Source organism: Oncorhynchus kisutch, linkage group LG10, assembly GCF_002021735.2.
Source record: "Oncorhynchus kisutch isolate 150728-3 linkage group LG10, Okis_V2, whole genome shotgun sequence".
Lineage (NCBI taxonomy): Eukaryota > Metazoa > Chordata > Actinopteri > Salmoniformes > Salmonidae > Oncorhynchus > Oncorhynchus kisutch.
This window is the reverse complement of record NC_034183.2, coordinates 57393218-57420642: the sequence shown is the minus strand read 5'-3', so window position 1 is coordinate 57420642 and position 27425 is coordinate 57393218. Positions and strand designations below refer to the sequence as shown.

The following is a 27425-nucleotide window of genomic DNA, read 5'->3' as shown; positions in this document are numbered from 1 at the left end:
AGTTGAGTGCAAAGCAAAGGGAAGTCCACTTCTGTTTGCCAACTTGAGCAAACTGTCTACTCAGATGTGGTATGATAAACATGCTAAGGTCCAGTGTGCCTAGAGGCGAAAGCTAATTTGATTTTATGCGTAAATAATTTCCCCATTGAGCTTTTCCTAAATAAAATTAAATTTCCTGTCAATCAGGGACATACACAGCTGAATGTAATGCAAACACCTCAACTTCTATTGAATCAGAAATTATATAGTGATTTTATTAAGATGTTCATACCGGTAATTTAATTCAATGTACTGGATCATGTGGGTTTGTTGAATTTGTAGTGGGCGTAACTGGTTTTGATTTATGACAGGCAAGCTACATCTACCCGCCCCGCTCATGACGTGACGTGGTATAAAAAAAATGCATCTTCTCGTCCAATTAGAAGCAGAGTTGCGCCCATGTGTGTATTGTTTAAACTGCTCAAATCTGACGGTGTTGTCAGTTTCAGAAATCTTTCAGGCAAAGGTGATGGCGGCCGCGGTGTCCGTTAGCGTAGCTGGCAGAGAAGAAAATCCAAATGCAGGGCCCAATTTCGCTAGCCGTCCACTTCACGAAAACTATGACCCCGCTGTCGAACACGAGAATTGGGTGTCCAGGGATCCCGAACTCGAGCCCAGTGATGGGGGTGCATCATCGGACAACGAGTGTCAGCGAAGGGTCGATGAAGAGTTGACGACGCTTAGCCCTGAAGAGATTGAGAGTCGCTTGGACAGAACTCGTCGAGAGTTTTACAATCGCCGGAAAATCATAATTAAAAACCTGCCATCCGATGTTAGCAATCAGGTACATTTCCTAAACTTTTTTTTTAGTTTTCAGTAACGTTAAAAAGTTAACGCGATTCAGTATTTTCATCAGATCAAGCCCAGGGTGCAGCTCGTTAATCTAGTAACGTTATGTAAAAGATAAATAACTACACCCGTGCCATGAAATGTACATCTACCTATATTACCAGTAATTTAACGGAGTTCGCTGACTTTTGGTGATGTCTTTTTATTCTAGTTAGCTATCTTATTTTAACGTTAGCTAGCACAGTTTCCTAGGAAATAACAATGATTTGCGAACTAATCGTAGTTCCTAATTATTTCGCCAATAAACTTCTATTTGCGCTCTCAAAGTATTGCTACGTGGTAGGTGATGTTTGGTGGTTATTCACGGCCTGGCTGTAATTGCCCATTCCAGCATCACGCGTGTTTGATTGACAAGTTGAAAGTGCATAATTAAAATCCTCGTGCGGAAAGGCAATGCTAGTTGCTAACGTTAGCAGAACTGTTTGTTTTGTTTTGACCAGTAATTGTCAGGCTATGGATTGACATACATTGTATGTGACTGGTTCAAAAGTCTGTCGTTAAATTATTTTCAGGTAATGTCCCTCATTGAAACAAACTTCATTGCCCTGGAACATTTTGTAAAAAAATAAAAAATAAAAAAAGTTGGAACATGCTTGACTCGTGGGGAACTGTGGCCTGTGCGCGTTTCATTGTTTGCCTGGGTGCATATATTGGGAGTTCGAGATGGGAACGTGAGTAGCAGTGACAAAGGGTTGAAGGTGTAGAGGCAACGTAGCCGCTTTCAGAAAATGCTAGACAGCATTGCGATTCGTTTGTGGAACAGGCAAAGCATTGTGGAACAACATTTCTCCTAGCACAGTGAATGGGCAACTTTTTTACACCATTGCCAGATAGCTGGGGATGATTTTGCTTTTGTTTCATATTGGCAAAGACACCTGCTGTAAGCAATCATCCTAACTTGTTTTGATCAATACTTCTGAGCATTTAGGTACTACAGATGGTCTAACCTCAAATATTGTTGTGGAAAGCACTTGCCAATGTCACACTATCCCTAATTGGACACTTAAACTGATAGCAACATGCTTGGAAAATGAATGGAAAAGCAGGTCAGTGAATAAAACTAGACTTACAGATGGAGCTACACAACAGATGGCTTTAGATTAGGGATGTTCACACATCATATTAGTTTGTCATGTTTTCAAGTGATTGTAGTGTCTAACACCTAGTTTAAAGCAGAATTTATGCCTACAATACTCCACCGTTGGTAGGGCATCTCTGGCCAAGTAGGGCGTTTAAAAATATTGACTGGAGAGTTCTGTGGAAAATTGTAGGGAAACACTGATTGTAGCTCATCATACTTTCTACCTTTCAGGAGGTACATGAGCTGTTGCGCAGCTATGACTTGAAGTACTGCTTTGTGGACAAATACAAGGGAACAGGTAGGTAAAAAAAGACAAATGTAAGACTAATTAGATGCAGCAGGCTCTCTGACAGAGCTAGACAAACAGATTCCTCAACTCTCTTCCTATTTTGAGCAATGTAACCTTCCACATAGTTCTTCACAAAGTCTTAGCTCATATTCTCTCTTCTCCCCTCAGCTTTTGTCACACTGCTCCATGGGGAGCAGGCACAATGTGCCATCAAAGAGTTCCACCAGCACATGCTGCGGGAGCGGGAGATCTCTGTGCAGCTGCAGCCCACCGACGCGCTGCTGTGCATTGCCAACCTGCCCCACGCTTTCTCCCAGCAGCAGTTTGAGGAGCTGGTGAGACCCTTCGGCAACCTAGAGCGCTGCTTCCTGGTCCACAGCGCCTCCACTGGCCACTCCAAGGGCTACGGCTTCGTGGAGTACATGAAGAAGGACTCTGCGGCTAGGGCTAAGTCTGAGCTGCTGGGGAAGCAGCTGGGCTCCAGGATGCTGTACGTCCACTGGACTGAGGTGGGCTCCCTCACCTTCCCCCTGCTGCACTCCAGGTGTCTCTGTGTGGACCGTCTGCCCCCCAGCCTGCTGACTGCCCAGGACCTCAGCAATGCCCTGGCCGACACGCACGCACCCATCTTCTGCCAGGTCAGTCACATGTGAACACGTGCGCAGGAACTCCAAAGACCTCTCACACAAACTTGCACTGATATTTTTCAGAGGATTTAACATGTATCTGGCTCTCATGAATAGTATATATCTAGTAGCTTTTCTCAGTTCAATTTGTATTGGAGTGGCTCCAGTATACTCTAGTAGCAAGCAGAACATACCTGCTTGTACTTTTGGCACACCTTTTTACTTTGTTAGTCATGAAAGCTGTTCCAACTGTTTTCCCCCTAGGTTTTTTGTTGAAGCAGCGGTGGCAGAGTTAGCGTGTACATGGCTAATAGCACGGTATTAGAGGCCCTCTTGGCCTCAAACACCATTTTGTTTTAAAGCTAATTTCTTGCAGTTCTACACATTTTGTTGTTGCTTATACCCTTTTCTTATACCCTTTTCTTATGCTATCTGGGTGACTCAAACGTATAACAAAATCAATGGAGTGCCAATGCAATGACATTTTTAAATGTGATTGTCCCGGACTGTTTATACTTTGATTGTTAGTTCTTAAAGATCAGAGCTCCATTGTCTTGTCTACATACTTCATATCTGGTTGAAACGGACTGTTTTACCATCCTGAAATATTTTTATTACATTAATTACAATTTTTCAGTGGTGGCCATGATTTAAAAACGGTGGTGGACTGCTGCTAAGTGCATGTAGGGGAAACACTGCAACTGCTTTTGTTTACACTGAGCAAGTGTGTTTGAGGTAGCTGTGCTACAGGGTTCAGATGGTTGTGTTATGTAACATGGGGCATCTATAGTGATGGCAGGGTCTTGGGCAGTTCACATAAAGGAGGTCGCTATAGGTGGGAGTATTTTTGTATGAATCTGGCTTTCGAGCCCTCACCTTTGACCTGCTTTTCCTGTGGCCACTTGTTTCTATAGCAATGAGCATTGCTGGTTTCTATGGAAATGACCATCTGACTCCCAGGTGGTGTCAGTCAGCAGGCCTCTGGCCCTACAGGCCTTTCTGGAATGAGACAGGGGTGTTCTTTTGGCACCATAAGCACACAGTCATTCATATACCATTAGGGCACGGTAGTTTGAGGTCTGGCAGAACACTGTTGCGTAATAGTGCGAGTGAGGCAATTTAACTATTGGACAGGTTAACTCAGGAATATGAAGCACATTTTTTTTAATAGCTCACTTGGTCTTACATTGTTTATTGCCTTTTTTGTAGATTGACAAACTGGAGAGAATTTATTGGTAATTGCTTTTAAACGTTGAGACTCTAGTAGTAGCTGTGGCAAACTGGAGAGAAGATTTGGGAACATGAAGTCCGAAGTATTTTTTTCTACTTTATATTACAGAATGCCGCTGGGCATGATTAAGTTTAATACCACCTACTGTCTCTAGTAGAGGTCGACCGATTAATCGGAATGGCCAATTAATTAGGGCCAATTTCAAGTTGTCATAACAATTGGAAATCGGTCATTTTGGATGACGATTTTGGCTTTTTTACACCTTTATTTAATCTTAACTAGGCATGTCAGTTAAGAACACATTCTTATGTTCAATGACGGCCTAGGAACAGTGGGTTAACTGCCTTGTTAAGGGGCAGAACTACAGATTTTTACCTTGTCAGCTCGGGGATTCAATCTTGCAACCTTACAGTTAACTAGTCCAACGCTCTAACCTCCTGCCTCACGAGGAGCCTGCCTGTTACGCGAATGCAGTAGGAGGCCAAGGTAAGTTGCTAGCTAGCATTAAACTTAATCAATCATAATCACTAGTTAACTACACATGGTTGATATTACTAGTTTATCTAGTGTGTCCTGCGTTGCATATAGTTGTTGCAGTGCGCATTCACGAAAAAGGACTGTTGCTCCAACGTGCAACTAACCATAAACATCAATGCCTTTCTTAAAATCAATAAACAGCAGTGTATATTTTTTTTACCTGCATATTTATCTAAAATAAATCCAGGTTAGCAGGCAATATTAACCAGGTGAAATTGTCACTTCTCTTGCGTTTATTGCACGCAGAGTCAGGGTATATGCAACAGTGTGGGTCGCCTGACTCGTTGCGAACTAATTTGCCAGAATTTTACGTAATTATGACATAACATTGAAGGTTGTGCAATGTTAGATAAAATACATAACGGTTCCGTATTACACTGAAAGAATAAACGTTTTGTTTTCGAGATTGTTTCTGAATTTGACCACATTAATGATTTAAGGCTCCTATTTCTGTGTGTTATAATTAAGTCTATGATTTGCTAGAGCAGTCTGACTGAGTGATTGTAGGCAGCAGCGGGCTCATCAACATTTATTCAAACAGCACTTTCGTGCGTTTTGCCAGCAGCTCTGCTGTTTATGAATTCAAGCCTATCAACTCCCGAGATTAGGCTGATGTAACCGATGTGAAATGGCTAGCTAGTTAGCGGGGTGCGCGCTAATAACGTTTCAAACGTCACTCGCTCTGGGACTTGGAGTAGTTGTTCCCCTTGCTCTGCATGGGTAACGTTGCTTCGAGGGTGGCTGTTGTCGATGTTTTCCTTTTTCGAGCCCAGGTAGAAGTGAGGAGAGGGACTGAAGCTATACTGTTACACTGGCAATGCTAAAGTGTTTATAAGAACATCCAATAGTCAAAGGTATATGAAATACAAATGGTATAGAGAAATAGTCCTATAAAAATACTGTAACTACAACCTAAAACCTCTTACCTTGGAATATTGAAGTCTCATGTTAAAAGGAACCACCAACTTTCAGGCGACCCACACTGTTGCATATACCCTGACTCTGCATGCAACAGGCTGTTAACCCACTGTTCCTAGGCCGTCATTGAAAATAAGAATTTGTTCTTAACTGACTTGCCTAGTTAAATAAAGGTTAAATAATATATATATGTATATTTAAAAAAATAAAAATATGTTCTCCTGTTCTCAGCAAGGAACTTAAACGTTAGCTTTCTTTCATGGCACATATTGCACTTTTACTTCTCCACACTTTGTTTTTGCATTATTTAAACCAAATTGAACATGTTTCATTATTAATTTGATGCTAAATTGATTTTATTGATATATTAAGTTAAAGTGTTAGTTCAGTACTGTTGTAATTGTCATTATTACAAATTAATCGGATTAATCGGCACCCGCTTTTTTTGTCCTCCAATAATCGGTATAAATCATAATCGGTCGACCTCTAGTCTCTACCATTGTATCAAATAATCCTTTCTACTAATTGTGGTGAGGAAATCGGTGTAGATGCTGTTTTTAAAAATGTCAAGATGTTTAATATGACTGAATTCTGTGTAAACCTATTTAAATGGCAAATGTAGTCATTAGTTTTGGACTGATTGCATAAGGAATGCATATTTAACTTAATTTTCCCTTTATTCAGTTGGCTCAGGGCCAGGATGACAGTTTCCGACGGTTTGCCATGTTGGAGTTCTCCTCGGCAGAGATTGCTGAGCAGGTGCAGAGAGAGGCTGACGGCAGGGCGCTAGGTGGGACCCACATCCGTGTCTCCTTCTGTGCCCCTGGACCCCCGGGAAGGAGCATGCTGGCTGCCCTCATCGCTGCCCAGACCATGGTAAAGACTTCTTGGTTGCAACACCAGACCATATGTTTGAACTATTACTCCCTTATGTTACTGTGGTAAAACAACTGTTCTGAATGGCTCTCCTCTTCCCTCTCCACAGGCCCTGAACAGAGGTAAAGGTCTCCTCCCTGAGCCCACAGCCATGCAGATCCTCACAGGCCTCAGTAACCCTGCCACCCTCAAGATGCTGCTCAACCCCCTCACCCAGGGCAGGAAACAAGGTGAGTAAGATCATGCCATTTCCTAAAGGAAGACGATGTATGGTATGAGTCTCTTACCCTGCTGTTTATGCTTTAAAGCAGGTGTGTTAAACTCATTCCATGGTGGACTTAGTGTCTGCTGTTTTTTCTTCTTTCAAGTAAGACCTAGACAACCAGGTGAGGTGAGTTCCTTACGAATTAGACCTTAATTCATCAATCAAGTACAAAGCAGGAGCCAAAACCCATAGACATTCTGTGGAATGAGTTTGACACGTGCTTTTAAGCTACAATAGTTATCTTTCTTGGCGACCTGACCAAATTCACATAGAAATGTGAGTTATAGCTCTGTCATTCTCATTGTAAGGAAGTCTAAGAAGTGGTAGATATTTTCTATGTGCGCAATTTCTATGCTTCTCATTTAAGGATTTAGTTTTTGTCTCTTTCTTTTGAGTTTGTACACCAGCTGAAAATATATTTCACATCAGTTAAGATCACACAATGATTCTCTACACTTGCATGTTTTGTCACGAACTGAAACTATTAGACTTTTAGCAACAAGGATGCATGTTGCACCTTTAAATGCATGGTGAATGAATAGGTTGTCAGGTCTTACGGTCAAATGGTCTCTCTGCAGGTCTCCTTGGTGCTGCTCCCACCATGCCGCTGCTGGCTAACCCCGCCCTCTCTGCTGCTCTGCTCCAGCTCCTCCTCCAGAACCAGGCCCAAGTTCAACAGGTACCCTGCATACCATGCCCTGCATACTCACCACCTCTCTCCTCTAGCTCCTCTCCCCTCTTTTGTTGGTTCATTAGTCTCTCATCCACACTTCTCCTACTTTATTCTCTCCTCTACTATCAGCAAGCCTTATTGGGAAATCATCTTCTCTGGGCTCAGGTGCTGCACAGTAAAGAGAATGGACTACTTCCCTGTGTGAGTGATCACTGAGTGTGTGTGTGGTATAGGTTTGTCGTGAAGGGGCTGCTCCCTAAACCAAAGCTGGTAAATGCTCTTCCTCTGGAAAGCCTTTCTTTCTGCTGTGTTCTTTTTGAGGTGATTTTCTAGTAATTAATATGCAACTGGTTTGTTTTTGAAGTGTTTTACTGTGAATTCTTTAATGTGACATTTTGTTTCAGTAAATATCTGGTATGTAGACTATTTTAGCATCTTGTGGGTCACTGAAGCGTGTGTTTAACTCGTGTCTCCTACAGGCAGGACTGATGGGGGACAACCTTCTGGCTGCTATGCCTCTCCAGCAGGGAGTCCATCTGCTGGGAGACCTGCCTCAAGGTTTGGCCTTCCATTCATCGCAATTCCCAATTCCTTATTGGCATGTCTAAAGTGTATTTGTATTGCCTAAACAACTCACTAGTGGCTGTTTCTCTAGTTTAGCTTATTTATCACATAGAGCGATGCTCTACATTGATGCTGAGCATTTGCATGCTATGCTAGCCCTGCTGCTCTGTTAGTGATTCCATTGCAGGTTCTGTACACATGTCGTGGATTTGGGCAGTACTTATTACATCTAGGTTATTTACTGTGGTGTTGTATTGATTTTCAGTGTGATATCAGGGTACTCTACATTGCTTTGATGGTGTTAAATTAATAAGTTTGTCTCGTGTCCCCAGGCGGTGTGGTTCCATCCCTGGGCCTCCAGTCACACACTATGGGTCCCTTAAACCCCCACTCTATGGGTCACCCCCTGGGCAGAGAGTCCCCTACCAGCTTCTCCCAGAACCCCTCCCCAACTCTCCAGGGCATGTCCATCTCCCACCTGGGTGATGTGATGGGGGCAGAGGGGCTTACAGCACCTGGGGTATGATGATGATTGAAATGCTCTGTATACTTTTCTAATATTGTCCCTACTAGCAGGGATGCTCAAGTCATTGTGCCTCATTACATAACATCAAGTCCCCAGATTAAAAAATATATATTTTGGATTAATGTCTTCAATAGGTGTCCATACTAGGACACCCTCCCAATGATGGGAATCTTCCCCAGAACCCCTTCAATGTCCACAGCCTGTTCCCATCCCCAGGTGAGCTGCCCCTTCCAACTGTCTGCAGCCTGTGAAGTTTGGCTCTGGTTCCATCCCAGTATTGACCCGTAGGGTTTTTCTCCTTTTCCATTCCTGCCATCCTTCACTCAGGCTCCAACTGCAGGCCCCACCCTTACAGGAAGAGACCAGCGCTAGGCAACTCCTCCAACCAGCGCACACAGAACATCCACTGTAACTACAGGCTGCGCTACCAGGAGTCCTACACCCCAGACTACCCCCCAATACACCAGGTAGGTCCCTCTTATCCTCTAACCTTTAATGTCCAGCCCTACTGCCTGGCCTGGCTCATCTGATGTTGTGATAGAATGCCTGCTCATTGATGTTTATTTGATATCTGAGGACACTGCTGTCTTGGTTAAGGTCATTGTGGCCACCGGTGTTTTTTTTTTTTTACCTCCCTGGCTGCCCAGTCAGTGCATGGACTTTTTTCTAGTGTGACGGAACACAGTGGGCCTGCTTATCAGCACCACTTCCTGTCTGGCTACCGTGTCCTCACAATAGTTTGAACCTAGGGTCCTCTCCTCGCAAACACGGGACTGCCCGCTTGACAACGTACTAGCCAGATGTGCCAACAAAATGCTTGCAGCTGTGGAGTAAGAGTACGGTACGACCTTAACTTGGTTACATGAGCAGCAGGTTTAATGGCGTCTGGCTCCTCTCTTCCCAGGATCCTCTGGGCCATCTGTATGAACAGCAGGAGGCTCTGGACACTGGAGCTCTGGCAGGGTTCGGACAGCAGGTAAGACACTAAACCATCTCCACTATTCACATCCAACCTTCAAGCTGTGGCACCTTTTTGCCTTTTCAATTTCCACTCCACTTTGTGGTCTTTTTTGACCTTTTAATATATACATGTATAACTGTACATGCAGCATAGAATAACATTATGAATGTCTCTGTAGTGGTTTGGTCACCCCGGCTACAGTGAGCAGGCCTCCTCCCGCTATAGTTACCCCCCCAGCCCGCCCTCGTCTTCCTACTACAGCCTCCCCTCCAGCCATCTCAACAAGGTAGGGTCACACACACTTTTCCTTCCCAATGTAATCAACAGATTGAATGAGGGTTGAGTGTCTGCTCAAAATATAAAGGCTGCCCTCTGTTATTTAGACTTAGCGGAGAGGTCTTGACATCTGTTGGCTAGCCTAGCACCCATGTTGGGGACAATCTTAAGTTATGAAACAGTAGGGCTGAAAATGTTAAGTGAAATTATTGGCTTAATCTGTTTGTCCTTGGTCCACTCATACGAATGTGGACAACACATTATCTGATATGCTTGAAGCCGCACATGGTTGCATAACCACAGTAGCCATGCTGGCAGAACAATGACAAACTAAATGGCGGAGGAGTGTCTTGCAGAATCCTGTGAAGTCCCATGCGGCTGTTCGATATAGCATCTTTCTGTTTGAGTGGACTGTGTAGAAGTTGAAGGGATCGATCAGGCTTTACTGTACCTGGTTGTTCCTCTTAGTTTTGCGCACAAAGACCCAAGCCGCCCGTCTTTACTGAAGATCAAAACGTACATTGTGACTTTTTTAGATGAGACCAATGCATTGTGGTGCTGTTTTGATCCCTGAACACTGTTTGTCTGTTCAGGCTGTGGGCATGCCTCCTGTGAGCCACTTGAACATGTACCCATCTGGTCTGGGGATGAAGGTCAGTGTGCCTCTTTGTCATTGTCGGTTGGTCTGCCATGTCCTGTTCTGTCTCCATTTTTCACCATGGCATTTACAGTGGTTATGTCTCTGCCCCCTCTAGACTCCCATTGGTGGTCACAAGCGTCTGATCCCGTCTCCAGAGCCCAGCCCAGAAGGGGGCTACGTGGGACAACACTCCCAGGGCCTTGGGGGCCACTATGCTGACTCCTACCTGAAACGCAAGCGTATCTTCTAATGGAAACCAATCAACACTTCTTGTACGAGATGCCAGTTAACAGCCAGGAGATGGCTCCATTTCCCCCCACCCGGAGCTCCTCCAATCAGCTTTTAGGTTTGGGCTTGGCGGTCCAGTGGTCTCTCACTTGTGTTCCTGCCAGCGACCCCCCCCCCCCCCCCCCCCCCCCCCCCCCCTGGAGCGCGCTGGGGTTGCAGCCTGTCGCTAATCGGGACATAACAATGCGTGCCAGTGTGGGAGTTTTGATGTTTTTTGTTGTAAATATGTTTTCAGTGCTTGTAAATGAAGTTTTATCCTTTTTTTTTAACGTCTTATTTTTTTTCTATCAGGAAATCCCTTTTGTTTACACACTGGGAGTTACCTTGTACTATAAGAAAATAATTAACATCTGATTTCAGGTCTTTTTTTTCCTTCTGTGTATTCCCTTCATTGATTGGCTAAGCACTTTTTATTTTAGGTTTTATATTTTGTATTAGTTTTTTCTTCCTGTTGTGGTGATGTCAACGGGTTTCTATTTTAAAGTTTTGCCTCCTGATATTTTTGTATATAGTTCATTAGTTTGTTTGATGGGATGTTTTAATTTTTTTGCGCGCCTTCCTCCTACAGGGATTATGTACTGACTGTCTGGACAGGATTCAGGCCTTTACTTGGATTCCTGTAGATCTGTGTAGCAGTACTGCCTTTCTGTCTTTTGTCCTTTGGAAAAACTGTCCCCTTACACAACTAGTCTGGAATATGCTGTTTTCAACCCTTCACTCTTCCACCCCTCCGTCTCATTTGGGAGCCTGTTCTCTGCACTGAGTGTTTGTTGTTGCACTTGGAGGACACGGGCAGATCACAATTCTCCAGGTTTGTTGAATTTCTACGGTTCTCACTTGTTTCCCCCCCCATTCTGTTCTCTGCAGAATCTTGTATATTCTGTGTTGACGTGAGCTCTTTGTCGGCTGAGTATTTGCATCTCAACCACCATGGCACCTGATTTGCTCTTGTTCGTTTGGAGGGGATGGTAGCTGTGCCTTATCCAGACTTTAATATCTACAGATTATGACAGTAAGCAGGGACATCTGTGGCCTCTGTCCACCCAGAGCCTAAACATTAATTAACTGTACTATCATTTATTAATGAGCCATGGCTAGGTTGGCTCCCCTGTTGTTGTCCCTCCCCTGTAGACCAGCAGGGGGGGCTGTTGATCCTCAGGCTTAACTGAAATTAAATAAAGCTTGACAGTTTCACACTGATGGCTGACAAACTGAAACTGGTAGAATTTCCATCCAGTTTTCCAGTCCAGGAGAAGTTGACTTCCAATCTGAAGTGTTAATACGATGGGAGTGTCCAGTGACTCTTAACAGGTGTTTACTAGGTCTGCCTCGGAAGGTTTGCATGGAAATTAAGCTTATGATTGGTCAGTGATTGAGTTCTTAGTCTGAAGAATAATCTGGTTGACATTTTGATTGTGATCACCATTACCTCTTGACTTCTGATGGGAACTGCAATTACACTTGAGCCTCAACTTTTTTTTCTTTTTTTCCCCTCTGTCATCTCATCTTCCCCCTCTGTCATCTCATCTTCCCCCTCTGTCATCTCATCTTCCCCCTCTGTCATCTCATCTTCCCCCTCTGTCATCTCATCTTCCCCCTCTGTCATCTCATCTTCCCCCTCTGTCATCTCATCTTCCCCCTCTGTCATCTCATCTTCCCCCTCTGTCATCTCATCTTCCCCCTCTGTCATCTCATCTTCCCCCTCTGTCATCTCATCTTCCCCCTCTGTCATCTCATCTTCCCCCTCTGTCATCTCATCTTCCCCCTCTGTCATCTCATCTTCCCCCTCTGTCATCTCATCTTCCCCCTCTGTGGGCCTTCTGACCACATCCCTTTCTTTTGCCGTGTACCTACTTTAAAGCTTGATCATTTCCTCTTGAGTCCTAAACTCTTGTTTTCTCAATCATATCTTTGGCCTCTGGTCTGTTTTAAGATTGAAACTGCTGCTCAATATTTTGTTTTTTAGTGACCATTACCAAGTGCAGCCACCTGTCTGGTGGTAGATTTCCCCATGTTCTGTATAGACCAACAGGTGCTGCTCGACGATATGAATTAAGATTGCTTTTGTTTTTCCTCATACATGCTGTCTGTCATCTGTACTGCCATATGTGTCTGTTTTGGCGCAAGTAAATGTTATTTAATTAAACTTTTTGTCGTCAGTTAATTTCCATGGTCAATAGGCTGGCTGTTAGACAGCACTTGTGTTATGTTTTTATGCTCAGTTAACTCAGGAAAACACTAACTTGCAAAGTTTAGTTGCCATGGATGCAGCCACCACACCTGAGCCCCCTCCTACCTCAAAGTGAGGGACACAGGTCAAACTTGTAAATAAATTATTGTTACCCCTATGGCTCTCTAGTCCCCCTTTGGGCTATGTTATTTATAACATTACCTCCATAATCCTTAACTGTTAAATGAATAAACTTAAGAGTCCTGAACTCATGCTACTGGGTTATAATAAGTCTTAAAGCAACCCCATAATTCCAAATACCAGATGGTTGGCATGCAGACCTGCACTCATTTTTGGTTGTAGGTTTACCCTATGCACAAGGACTGCTTTTCAATCTTTCATAAACCACCAATTCTGCTATTCATCAACTGATGTTTTCATTGACTACCTTGAAACCACTGTCAAGGTAAATCAATGATACAATAGATGGCTTCAGAATACAGATACAAACTGACCAAGTATGGCTTCTGTCATGACTGCTGTGTAGGATGGATGTGAGGATAGTTATGTTCTTGTTTCTGGGTCTGTTGTGCAGTTGGGCCACAAAGCATCTCTCCGACATGCACATTACAGTCCTGGAGTTGCAGACACTCAAAGATGTTAGTCTTTACTCGGTGAACGTGGCTCTGGAAAATCACACTGGTTGACGCAGCCTGACTCCCAAGCCTCCCAAAGCCATGGCTGTGGTTGTGTCAACTCCAAAGGTTAAGATTTAATTATGACTTATCAATAAACACAAACCCAGTGAGATTTTTGGTGAGGATAAATGTCAATACGAAATGGAGAGAAATCCCAATGGAGAGACTGACATGAGTTGGAAATGTTAACTCTTAGTTTTGCCCAGTTCTCCCTCTGACTAGTCAGTGGGTAATAGGCGGGAGTTATGACTGGTGTTTAGGGTACATTGTATTGTGGACATCATGGTTGTCCAGTTGGGTGAAAATGTTTTGACACGGAAGTACTACTACCTGAGCTTGTCCAATAAAATTGGTTTACTGCTTCCTTGTCTTACAGCAGAAAAAGCGCTGATGAGGTTAAGGGCATCAGCACTGGGATACTTGTGAAAACCGTTGGGTTGGGGCACACGGTTGGGATAGGGCACACCATGGTCTTAGGGCAAACCGTGGGGTTAGGGCAAACCGTGGTCTTAGGGCACACCGCGGTCTTAGGGCACACCGTGGTCTTAGGGCACACCGTGGTCTTAGGGCAAACCGTGGGGTTAGGGCACACCGTGGTCTTAGGGCAAACCGTGGGGTTAGGGCACACCGTGGTCTTCGGGCAAACCTTTGGGTTGGGGCACACTGTTGGGTTAGGGTACACTGTGGTCTTAGGGCAAACTGTTGGGTTGGGGCACACCGTGGTCTTAGGGCAAACCGTTGGGTTAGGGCACACCGTGGTCTTAGGGCAAACCGTTGGGTTGGGGCACACCGTGGTCTTAGGGCAAACCGTTGGGTTGGGGCACACCGTGGTCTTAGGGCAAACCGTTGGGTTAGGGCACACCGTGGGCTTAGGGCAAACCGTTGGGTTGGGGCACCCTGTGGCCTTAGGGCAAACCGTTGGGTTGGGGCACACCGTGGTCTTAGGGCAAACCGTTGGGTTGGGGCACACCGTGGTCTTAGGGCAAACCTTTGGGTTGGGGCACACCGTGGTCTTACGGCAAACCGTTGGGTTGGGGCACACCGTGGTCTTAGGGCAAACCGTTGGGTTAGGGCACCCTGTGGCCTTAGGGCAAACCTTTGGGTTGGGGCACAGCGTGGCCTTAGGGCAAACCGTTGGGTTAGGGCAAACCGTTGGGTTGGGGCACACCGTGGTCTTAGGGCAAACCGTTGGGTTAGGGCACCCTGTGGCCTTAGGGCAAACCTTTGGGTTGGGGCATACCGTGGTCTTAGGGCAAACTGTTGGGTTAGGGCACAGTGGTCTTAGGGCAAACCGATGGGTTAGGGCACAGCGTGGTCTTAGGGCAAACCGTTGGGTTGGGGCACACCGTGGTCTTAGGGCAAACCGTTGGGTTAGGGCACAGCGTGGTCTTAGGGCAAACCGTTGGGTTGGGGCACACCGTGGTCTTAGGGCAAACCGTTGGGTTGGGGCACACCGTTTGGGTTAGGGCACACCGTTGGGTTAGGGCAAACCGTTGGGTTAGGGCAAACCGTTGGGTTGGGGCACACCGTTGGGTTGGGGCACACCGTTGGGTTGGGGCACACCGTGGCCTAACGTTTTACTGATGGTGCCCTTCACCCCCTCAGCTCCTCTACTGTACGAAACAAGGGGGACTGAAGAGGCCGGTCCTCTATCCTGTAATCAGGCTACAAGGTGACTTTGGTTGGCTGTTACTGTCTCCTGGTCACAACCGCTAGAAGCAGCAGTGTTATTGACTGGGGCACTGAGGTGAAACAAATTAGATGCCATGTAGAGGAAATGTTTGTGATTTTACAGTTAGGCAGCGAACGTTGGCTGAACACCATTCTCATATTGTTTAAATGGAACATTCATATCAATTTTATGACAAAGGAAACAAATGTTACCATAGAAATGGAACGTTGCTCAGATGTTTCCGTCATTTCAGCATATTGGAAACGATAAATCTGCACACCTTCATTTTGTGTATTTGTTGATACTTTTAGTGCCCCTAATCTCTCTTGTGGTGCCTGCTGTCTGTAACCAGAGCGCTCTGGGGGAACCACCAAACGCGGCTCAGTGGACGGTGTGTCAGACACATTTAGATTTCTGCCTTCCATGTTTCCACCCACGCAGTCACCCTGCACACAGAAGGCTGCGGAAACCTGTGATTTTCCAAAATACAGGAGGGAGGGAGATAGAAAAGGTGCAGAGGACTGCAGTTTAAATATCAGCAGCAGAGAAAACAATGTTTTCCCTGTGCTACACTTACAGACATGAAGTGTGCCTATTCTGCAGGATCAATTATGTTTATAATCAGTATAGTGAAATCACAATTGAACACTCAATCAACCAAAGACTTTTAGGGGGTTTACAAATCACCCCATTAAAATAATTTTCAGATACAGGAGCTGTTTTTAGCATGAATACCTTTCGAACCCCCCCTTTCCACTACATGGCTTGCATTGCTGACTGTATAAAAGCTTTGGTAGGTGATGTGAAAAATGTAAGGCTGCCTGCAATGTTTTATTAATCAGGAATCTCTATGTGGTGGCCAATGGGTCCAGCCCCTCTGGTTCCAAAGTTAAAATAAAAATCAATTGCTCTATCATGTACTCTCCATTTTAGTGGTGCCACATCCGTGGTGTCCAATGCCCATGTTCCATACAGAAGCAGTATCAGCATCACTACTAATTGTGTTTGAAACAGAAGCCATGGCAGTGGATGGGGGAGATGGGAGAGCGGCAGTGAGGATATTGGACAGCCTTGCGGAAGGGTCAGCTACTGGATCTTGCTCTCAGATATCCTCTCCAGCCCCTCAGCCTCATCAATATGGTCTTAAGAAGCTCCTAAATCTACTTATCTGGCTTTTAAAGTCATCGATGTTGCTCAGCTAGTCCCCAAAGTAAACCACAGTCTCCTCAAGGTCTCCAATTCCTAATACTTTAGATCATGTCATCTCTCTCTCTTTCCCACCTCGGCCCTGGAACAAACACACACAGAGAGACACTGCAATGCAGGTTCAAATGGAGTTTAAAGGAGGATGATGCAGGTCGGTCACGGGCTCATAGCCAATATGAAACACGCTGCTTCCCCATCACTGCAGCGCTGCAGAAAAAGAAGATGTAGACAGGTTATTTCTAGGTTGGTATCAAACCACGTCATACAAAATACATCAGATACCTCGCTGGAGGGAAATACATCTATTACATTCTTATGCACGGCTGCATTCACATGGTGGCTGTTCTCTGACACCATAGGCATATGAGCATGTATGGACTACCTTCCACCACCCATTGTCCTACAGTACAAATGATCAACCACGTATTTACTGATACACACACACACGTGATCACCACACACACACAAAGTGAGTGGCCAGGCCAGATTATTATTCACTGTCAGAAAAGTGGTGTGGATTAATGTTTCATGGGCCTCCCTAAGAGGAACTCCAATGCCCAGAATTCTCTGGTGCTCACACTACACTATGTTACACTATACACAGCTTGGGACAGAGGCCAGACAGACACAGGGCTTTCTTGGCATGATATAAATAGAGGAGTCTTTCATGTGTTGGTGATCAAAGAGCGAGAGCACTCCTTTTCCGGAATCATCTTAATGTCAATATTCCAAAACTTCAAATACCCAGCAGGCACTGGTTTATGTTGGGCTCTCTATCTCTTTCTCTCTCTCACAGACAGACAGACAGACAGACACGCATGCACTATATTCAGAGGACTAATGTGAGATTTCTACAGGGGGATAAATGTGAATAATCTCCATGTCATTTCGCCAGCAGCATGTAATAAAGTTTATGAAAGTTCAGTCAGCAAGGCTGGTCTGAATGGATCGTCACTTTTCATGAATCTAGTAAACTCATACACATTGCTTCCTATCTCACTTACCAGCGGGTATTTATAAGGTAGTGTCTATAACATTACCTCATTAGCACATTCGGTATTTACATGGTAGCTTTAATAAAGATACCTCATCAGCATAGCAGGTATCTGATTATAACATTACCTCATCAGCATAGCAAGTATCTATGGTAGTGTTCATAATGTCACCTCATCAGCATAGCAAGTATCTATGGTAGTGTTCATAATGTCCCCTCATCAGCATAGCAAGTATCTATGGTAGTGTTCATAATGTCACCTCATCAGCATAGCAGGTATCTATGGTAGTGTTCATAATGTCCCCTCATCAGCATAGCAGGTATCTATGGTAGTGTTCATAATGTCCCCTCATCAGCATAGCAGGTACAGCAGGTACAGTATTTACGGACAATGAGACATGGATTGTGTGTGTGCCATTCAGAGGGTGAACGGGCAAGACAAAAGATTTAAGTGCTTTTGAACGGGATATGGTAGTAGATGCCAGGATCACCAGTTTGTGTGAAGAGCTGGTCCCGTGTGGCTCAGTTGGTAGAGAAGTTGTCACTTGCAACGCTAGGGTTGTGGGTTCAAGTCCCATGGGGGATAAGAATGAAAAATGTATTCACTCACTACTATAATTCACTCTGGATAAGAGTGTCTGCTAAATGACTACAATGTAACAGCAACACTGCTGGGTTTTTCATGCTCAACAGTTTCCTGTGTGTATCAAGAATGGTCCAGCAAACTTTACACAACGGTGGGAAGCATTGGAGTCAATATGGGCTCATGTCCCTGTGGAGTTCTTTTGACGCTGTGTAGATTCCTTGTCCTGTGCTTACAGGGCTCAGGTATCTTGGTTATGATTTGGAGAATGCATTTAGACTTATAAAATGTGAATATACAAGGTTCCATTATTTTTGTGTTAAAGGCCCAATGCAGCTGTTTTTTTTTTCTCAGTCAGTGCCGATTTTAGCATGTAAATCTTGGTGGAGCAAATACCCCCACATTTTGTAGATGCATGCCAGCAAAGCCACGACACGACACGACACAACACAACACTAAACAATACATTAATTGCACTATAATGGTAACAAGCGGTGCCCACTAACTGTTAGGACCTACATAAAGTTATCCCAACAGCAGAGCTTTCTTTCCAACACAATGGAGTGAATCCTTACTACCGCTACACCTGGCTGTCAGCCAGCGAAACAATTAATTCAGCCTCGTTTACTGCCTTTTTTTTACAAACATAGCTGATATGACTGACTTGCTTAAACAAATGTGGTTTCTACTGACAGTTGAAGGAACGATGAGCAGATAAGAGGCATTTAGTTTAAGACATTAACGAGCGAGCTAAAATGGACGTGGCGCAGCGGTCTAAGGCACTGCATCTCAGTGCCAGAGGCGTCACTACAGACACCCTGGTTCGAATCCAATCTATATCACAACAGGCCGTGATTAGGAGTCACATAGGGCGGTGCACAATTGGCCCAGCTTCGTCTGGGTTTGGCCGGTGTAGGCCGTCATTGTAAATAAGAATTTGTTCTTAACTGACTTGCCTAGTTAAATAAAATAAAGACAAAATATATAGAACTATGTGTTCAGCACTTTTGAAATGTGCAGAAAAATGGGCTGCTCTTAAAGTATTTTCCCTGTTCACCAAGTCAGAACCATTGGATAAATAAAGGGGGCAAAGAAGAAGACAATGAAAGCTCTTACAATACTAGATGAGGACATTTCTCAAAAACTGGTTGTAGGCTACATGTGCACCACTGAGTCAGAACAGTTAGAACGTTAGACGAAATTAAGACGTGAAAATAGATCAAATTATTAGGGTGATTCACATGGGCAACTAGCAGCTTATTACACAACATACACTTTGTATTACTTTCTTAGTTACAGTATACATATCTCCCTGGCATATTACATCATTTATGCAGCAGCATATAAGACATTTTTGGACTCACGTTGTGGTGACGTGGTCACTTAAACAGGAAGGTGGCGCAGCGGTCCTTCTTGGGCAAATTTTGGCATCAAAGAAAGAGAAAAATGGACAAAGCCGGGTTGGATGACCGTTCAAAACGTATTTTCCCAGTCTGAGCTTGTTTATTCGCCACTTCCGTTGTCTACCCTTACTAAGGACTGGTGACTTAGTTTCCCCATGAGTGACAGGACATTGATCACAGCACAGCACAACACTCCTATTTTCTGCTGACCCGCCCCACCACCACAGAAAGCACTGAGCTCGGCTGAAACACCTGCATTTTGGAGCTGCCTTACTCAAGAAAACAAAAAAGAGACCATGTTTGTATGCGGATTTATTCACTAAATTATATATTTCTATTTTTTACATAGTTTGAAAACTGATATGTGACTCGTATTAATGCCAAAATAACATGCAAAACAGGCAAGCTCCCCCCCAAAAAAGATGTCCCACCTGCCCTGAATGATGGGCACTGATCTCAATATGAAATCATTTCTGGGTAACAATTAAGTTCCTTACTGTAAAAAAAAGAGACAATAAATAAACGAAAATAGCTTCTTAGCGAAAAACAATTTCTCAAACAAGAATGTTGCTAGGACTGTCTGGGAGTGGTCTGAGTGAGGGGCCTAATTGGACGAGCCTAATGGGAGGGATATGTAACCTGAAAGGTTTGAAACTCTATTTGTTATTGATCTATTAACTTATACTGCATGCCAAAACTCAACAAAACAGGCTGACATTTCAGGTGTTCTTTTCAAACAGCTCTTACACTAAACTGCATTTTCATCATTTTCACAATTTCACAGTACTATTCCAACCTCACAGTGTGGAAATACACTATATATGCAAAAGTATGTGGACACCCCTCCCTTCAAATTAGTGGATTCGGCTATTTCAGCCACACCCGTTGCTGACAGGTGTATAAATTAGAGCACAGAGCCATAAAATCATCATAGACAAACTTTGGCAGTAGATTGGCCCATGCTGAAGAGCTCAGTGACTTTCAACGTGGCACCATCATAGGATGCCACCTTTCCAACGAGTTAGTTCGTCAAATATCGGACCTGCTAGAGCCAAAATGTTGGACTAATTGCACTTAGCACTTGCACTATGAAACTGCACTTACTCTGCCTATTTGTTTGTAAATATCCTTTGCTACTTATTTTAATTTTTAGATGTGATATGTTTTATGCTGCAAGATGAATTTCATCTGAGGACATTAAAAGTTTTCTGAACCTGAATCTGTAAGTGCTGTTATTGTGTAGTGGAAATGTCTAGGAGCAGCAACGGCTCAGCTGCAAAGTGGTAGGCCACAGAAGCTTACAGAATGGGACCGGCGAGTGCTGAAGTTCATCAAATCATCTGTCTTCAGTTGCAACAGTCACTATCAAGTTCCAAACTGCCTCTAGAAGCAATGTCAGCACAATAACTGTTTGTCGGGAGCTTCATGAATTGGGTTTCCATGGCCGTGCAGCCGCACACAAGCCTAAGATCGCCATGCGCGTTGCCAAGCATCGGCTGGAGTGGTGTAAAGCTCGCCGCCATTGGACTATGGAGCAGTGGAAATGTATTCTCTGGAGTGATGAATCACGCTTCACCATCTGGCAGTCCGACGGACTAATCTGGGTTTGGCGGATGCCAGGAGGACGCTACCTGCCTCAATGAATAGTGTGAACTGTAAAGTTTGGTGGGAGGAATAATGGTCTAGGGCTGTTTTCCGTGGTTCGGGCTAGGCCCCTTGGTTCCAGTGAAGGGAAATCTTCACACTACAGCAAACCATGACATTCTAAATTATTCTGTGCTTCCAGCTTTGTGGCAACAGTTTGGAGAAGGCCCTTTCCTGTTTCAGCATGATGATGCCCACATGCACAAAGTGAGGTCCATCCAGAAATGGTTTGTCAAGAGCTGTGTGGAAGAACTTGACTGGCCTGCACAGAGCCCTGACCTCCACCCCGTCAAACACCTTTGGGATGAATTGAAACACTGACTGCGAGCCAGGCCTATTTGCCCAACATCAGTGCTTGACCACACTAATGCTCTTGTGGCTGAATGGAAGCAAGTTCCCGCAGCAAATTTCCAATATTTAGTGGAAAGCCTTCCCAGGAGAGTGGAGAGTGGAGGCTGTTATAGCAGCAATGGGACCAACTCTATATTAATGCTCATGATTTTGGAATGAGATGTTCGACAAACAGGTGTCCACATACTTCTGGTCATGTTGTGTATATATATAAAACACAGAAAATGACGTGTTTGACTGCACTGGGACTTTAAATGATTCATGTAGCCTATAGCCATCTCTCTCCACAGCTGTAGAATATCTAACTGATAAGCAAAAAAGATGTTTAAATCGAGAGCATTTCTGCAGATTAAAAAGCAAATGATTTAATGCTTTTATGGGTAAACAGACGTGCTCATATGTGGTATTACAAATACTTAATTCGATGGCGCACGGTGCCTGGAGATTTAATAAAAAGTGGAGCTGAGAATCCCTGATCATTATGCATCAGCAGATGAGACGATAATATGTTTAATGCTATGATTAACGGAAGGTTGTAGAACTGCAGTTGTGATTGCGCTCTACAAACGCATCTTGCATTGAGAGTGCGCTTGGTTTCAACCCTGCGTGTCCAGATATGATCCAATTATGCTGAAAACGGTCAGAGAAATCGTAAGTGACAGCTCGCATCAGTGGAACGACTGCGACAAATAGCTAAAACGGATACAACAAATAGCGCGTTTTGTGAGAGGTGGTTATCCATTTACTACGGCTTACACTTTTGACCACGTCGGCAGTGCACTGAAAGCAGACAGTGGTGAAAAACGATTTAGTAGGCTATTAAAATACATCAGTTCTTTTGATTTTATGTCGAGGGCTTTCCAGGAGAATATCGTCAATATGAGGGAATTAATAATACGTTATTAAATTCCTTTCAGTCCAAGAGATAAACCAACTGGACAGGAGCCGCGAGTGTGGGCTTGCTGGAGAGAAAAAAAGAGAGCGAGAAAGAAGCGAGAGACTGGAGGGGTTGATGATGCGTTATGGTTAATGTAACATTTGTCGTCAATCTGCAGTTCAGACGTGACAATGGACAGATAATGGAAGCAGCGACTACAGGACTTCGAGAGTCAATGCTTTTCTGGTAGCCTTTTGCTTTTGATAATGCATTGTGTGAAGAAGAGCGGCAAAGGAAATAACATCGCGTGGGTTTTGGATACAGGCACAACCACAACTCCAAAGACAACCGAAATTATGTAATTCATGGAGATGTTCTATTGCTCGAAATCTAATTTAATCTCAAACTGAAATAATTGGATCAAACATTTTAATATAGATGAAAGTCGAGACAGTGGGCTCCGCGCGTGCGGCTCAGCCTATGTAGTTCCAGATGCACGACGGTATTCTGTGTTACTTTTTATGGCTACAGCTGGAGACCGAACTGTTACGAGCGAGCTTTGACAGACATGTGCGGTCGAGAGCAGCAATAATATCCCTAATCGCACAAGAGCCAACGGTCTGTGATTCTGCAATAAGGAGCAGATAAAAGCAATAGATTGCTCTGTAACTAAAGTGATCAAGTGCGCAATGGGCGACAAGGCGTCAAACTTCAGGGGAAGCACCCGTGAGGGGCTATCGTCACCTACCAGACGGATACTTTAACTATTGGCGAAGCTCTCAGCAAAAAAGAAGGGAAGCGTTTTACATTTAGAAGAGAGATTAACTTTTGGTTTGGGATTTAATTGGATAAACGGTAGGCAAAAGAAAGACACTTTCTGGGTGAATTTCGTCACATTCTCTGCCTGACAGTACCACTGTGATAATGGTCGAAAGGTTTACATGTTATTATTTAGAATATTACATATAACATCGGACTGCACTTGACTTGGTCACTTTTGTCTACCCAAGTACACAGGGTAGGCTACGATTAAGTGGCAATGATGGACGCTAATAGGTTAGTAATTTGAAGTCAAAGAATATATAGCCATATTATTATTTGTGTCAATAACTTGAGATATAAAAGGGATATTTGAATTTGCACTATGATGGAAGTACCACCACCATGCTCGAAAAAGAGCCTTTCTCTCTCGCTTCCCGTTCCCCGGGAGCAGGCGACCCTAAAGCCTCCGCAACATCTTTGGAGGCAGCCACGGACCCCCATCAAAATCAAACACCGGGGATACTCTGACACCGACCGCCATCACCACCGAGGGATAGAGCGCTCTAATGCCATGGACACGAGCGACAGACCGGGGCTGAGGAAGTGTCGGATGTCCTGGCCATCCTCGTTCCAAGGAACCACGAACCCCTCCATCGGCAATTGTGTTGGAAATAAACGGTATGACGTGCATCCAACAAACATTTCCAAACATTACAATCGCCGTACATATGCATACATAGAGCCACTACTAATGAGTGGGTGGTGCTCTGTGTTAAAGTATGCCGGAAGGGTTAACTGATATGAAGTATTTGGTATTGGGAGGCGGGACGCGTGGGTTCTCGGTGGTGATGCTTTATGCGTTTTGGGCATGTCAGAGAACATGAGTTTAAGCACTCGGATTGGCACTGTCTGTAAACCCGCCCGCCCACACAAAAACAGGAATAACAAGGGAAAATAGCAATAACGCTTTAAGAGTAGCCTAGACCTGACATATGACCATGACAAACATATCATATAGATAACAGAAATACATCTGTTTTGCGCGTTTCTAATGGATTCAAAGGTCTAGTGGGTGCGTTCGTGCGTGCATACTTGACTCAGATAATCTTCCACTGAAACGTTCGGCTATTTGCAATGTAGGCGTAGCTGATACACCATCCATGGGTAGAGTTCACATAGAGGTCATCTCCATGTAACATACCTGGACAGGTCAGGTGCATCACCTGCAGGCGGTGGTTCTCATTTCAGGGCTTGCGTGCCTCAGTATGATATCATCTTTCTTGTTGAATTGAATCATGAGAACCAGCAGATTCTGTTGCCCTGAAGGGTGGAACTGACCTGGGTTGGGTTGGCTATAGCCTTGGTAGCGTAGCTATACCTCAAAATCACTCTGTTGTCACGCCTTCTTGGAGGTCTGGGGACTTTTATATTAGCCCGAAACGGCTCAAATGTTACGCTGGCTTCTAGCTGCTACATTTTTATTGGATGTTACATTTCAAGAAATCGTATAAAGTGTTTATTTGTCATGTACTCCCCTGCTAGTGTGAATTTACTCACTCATTATTGTTTACGATTTCATTCAGGATGATCCATAATCATTGTAGCATCCACATGAGTGTAGAAGTGTTTATGAACATATTCTATTCTTATTTACAATTAAAGTGATTCCAAAATGACACAATACATTATTTATCATTCATTTCAATTTGGCACAAAAAAAATCTGAAACACAACCAAATCAAACAGCAAATGCATCCACAAAATGTGTAAGAGTCAGAAGTTTGATGTAGGCATTGTGTACTATGAATATGGGACCAAATACTTATCTTTTGACTACTTTAATAAACACATATAAGTGAATTTGTCCCAATACTTTTGGTCTCCTGAAATGGGGGGACTATGTATGAAAGTGGTGTCATTTTGAAACTATTCACCGATATGGATGAAAATACCTTCAAATTAAAGCTGACAGTCTGCACTTAACTTCAAAGTCATTATATAATTTGAAATCCAAAGTGCTGGAGGACAGAGCCCAGAAAAAGTCACTGTCCCAATACTTTTAGAGCTCTGGGTATAAATACTAAAAAGGTATGTACAGCAGTAGTTATATATGAAGAGCTATGTCGAGAATACAGTATGCACATACCCTGAGTATACCAAACATTAGGAACACTTTCCTAATATTGAGTTGCCCTCAGAACAGCCTCAATTCGTAGGGGCATGGACTCCACAAGGTGTCGGAAGCTTTTCACAGGGATGCTGGCCCATGTTGACTCCAATGTTTCCCACAGTTGTGTCAAGTTGGCTGGATGGATCCTTTGGGTGGTGCACCATTCTTGATACACACGGAAAACTGTTGAGCGTGAAAAACCCAGCAGCATTGCAGTTCTTGACACAAAACGTCATAGCCGCAGGAAGTAGGGGTGTTGAGGGTGCTGCAGCATCCCTGAAACATCAGAATAATAAAAAAACTATTAATAATACATTAATATATATATATATATATGAAGAAAAAATCTCACAAAAGTAGTGCCTTTACTAGTCTTGTATTAGTGGACCGATATACACCTATGTGAGAATGCTGTTTATTGACTACAGCTCAGCATTCAGCACTATATTGCCCTCCAAGCTCATCGCTAAAGCTCAGGACCCTGGGACTGAATACCTTCCTCTGCAACTGGATCATGGACTTCCTGTCGGGCCACCCCCGGGCTGGTGAGGGTAGGCAACAACACATCCGCCACACTGGCCCTCAAAATGGGGGCCCCTCAGTGATGCGTGCTTAGTCCCGTCCTATACTCCCTCTTCACCTTACGACTGCGGGACCACGCACGACTCCAACACCATCAATAAGTTTGCTGAGGACACCGCGGTGGTAGACCTGATCACCAGCAACGATGAGACAGCCTTTAGGGAGGAGGTCAGTGACCTGGCAGTTTGGTGCCCTGACAACAACCCTACCCTCGATGTCAGCAAGACAAAGAAGCTGATCATGGACAACAAGAAATGGAGGGCCGAGCCCCCTCCACATCGACAGGATATCAGTCATTCAGTCCGTCACAGTTTACCCATGGTACATCACGGTTTTGATGCTCTCGATCATGGCCATTGACATCGCCAGGCTTTCTGATTAGGGAAGCTCGGTTCTGGACAAGGCTAGGTTGGGCATTACTGACAATGCTTCATTTTCTTATTGCCACAGTGGCACAGAGACATAGCCCACAGGTTATGAAATAGTGATGCATTATGCTTCAATCCAATATGGCGATAGAACTACCACATAAGTACTTATGTTTTTTTCTAGATAGTAACAGTTGCACAGGAAAGCATCATCAGGACTGAAAGCTATACTCTGTTAAAGCTTTCCTAATGAACCATTGTAATTGGATGAGCCAAGTCAGACAAACATCTATATCTGACTGTTGTTTCTCTCAACAATTAAAAGTCCTCCCAGTCCAATATCAATCTTTAGCTTCATCAATACGACGATGGCTTCTTTGGCAACTCTTGAGCTGCTATTTCCCAAATGTTCAAAGAACAGGGACACCTGAACACAACCTCTGTTTGACTGACTCACATGTTGTATAATTGTATTTTCACATATTCAACACAGAAGCATAAGAGATAATGTGTGTGTGTGTGTGTGAGTCTGTGTACTGTTTGTGTTTATGTGTAGGAAAGCTAGAGTGAGAAAAAGAGGCAGGCCTTCATGCTGTTATTCCAAGCTGCTCCTCCCATGTGACACACTGATACCCCCAGATGTTTCTCCTGAATGTGTGTGTGTGTGTGTGTGTGTGTGTGTGTGTGTGTGTGTGTGTGTGTGTGTGTGAAAGAGTGTGTTGGAGTGTTTGAGGTTCTCTCTCTTTTTTCTCCCTCCCTCCTCCCTCCCTCCCTCCCTCCCTCCCTCCCTCCTCCCTCCCTCCCTCACCCTCCCTCCCCCTCCCTCCCTCCCTCCTCCCTCCCTCCATCCCTCCCTCCCTCCCTCCTCCCTCCCTCCCCTCCCTCCCTCCCTCTGTTCTCTCTCTCTCTCCCTCGTCTCCTCTCAAATGTCAAATGTCAAATTCAAGCTGTCTTTATATTGGCATGAAAAACATCTTGTCAATATTGCCAAAGCAACAATGTATACAATATACATTGTAACAAAATTAAATGACTAGCAACGTAATAATCATCCCTCTCTCTCTCTCTTTCGCTTCTCTCTCTTTCTCTCTCTCTCTGTTTCTCCTCTCTCGCTGTTTTCTCGCCCCTCTCTGTCCTCTGTTTTCTTCTCTCTCCTTCCTCTCTGTTTCTCTCTCTCTCTACTCTGTTTTCTCTCTCTCTCTCGGTTTCTCTCTCTCTCTCCGGTTTCTCCCCCTCGCCCTCTCTCTCTCTTTTCTCCCCTATCTGTTTCTCCTCTCTCTCTCTCTTCTCCTCCTCTCTGTTTCTC

General features: G+C 44.3%; 2 protein-coding genes across 3 annotated transcripts in view; both read left to right on the top strand.

The window, feature by feature from the left end:
* Window positions 1-444: 444 nt before the first annotated feature.
* Window positions 445-12785, top strand: LOC109897310 (ribonucleoprotein PTB-binding 1-like). Of its 2 annotated transcripts, XM_031834188.1 has the most exons (14): window positions 446-823; window positions 2201-2267; window positions 2427-2896; window positions 6255-6446; window positions 6556-6676; window positions 7290-7390; window positions 7864-7942; window positions 8281-8468; window positions 8609-8690; window positions 8802-8941; window positions 9379-9450; window positions 9614-9721; window positions 10305-10364; window positions 10467-12785. In XM_031834188.1, the coding sequence occupies exons 1-14, from the start codon at window positions 509-511 to the stop codon at window positions 10599-10601; spliced, it is 2130 nt and encodes a 709-aa protein (XP_031690048.1). In that variant the 5' UTR covers window positions 446-508; the 3' UTR covers window positions 10602-12785. The 2 variants fall into 2 exon arrangements, with proteins under 2 accessions (XP_031690050.1, XP_031690048.1); XM_031834190.1 differs by lacking the exons at window positions 7864-7942; window positions 8281-8468; window positions 8609-8690; ... (3 more) ...; window positions 10305-10364; window positions 10467-12785 and adding an exon at window positions 7514-7615 and having other exon boundaries at window positions 445-823.
* Window positions 12786-21956: 9171 nt separating this feature from the next.
* The window catches only part of pde4a (phosphodiesterase 4A, cAMP-specific), a 65667-nt gene continuing 60198 nt past the window's right edge, over window positions 21957-27425 (top strand). Inside the window, exon 1 of the mRNA XM_031834168.1 lies at window positions 21957-23677. Within this exon, the coding sequence (XP_031690028.1) occupies window positions 23382-23677 (296 nt within the window). The 5' untranslated portion in view covers window positions 21957-23381. The remainder of the gene's footprint in view (window positions 23678-27425) is intronic.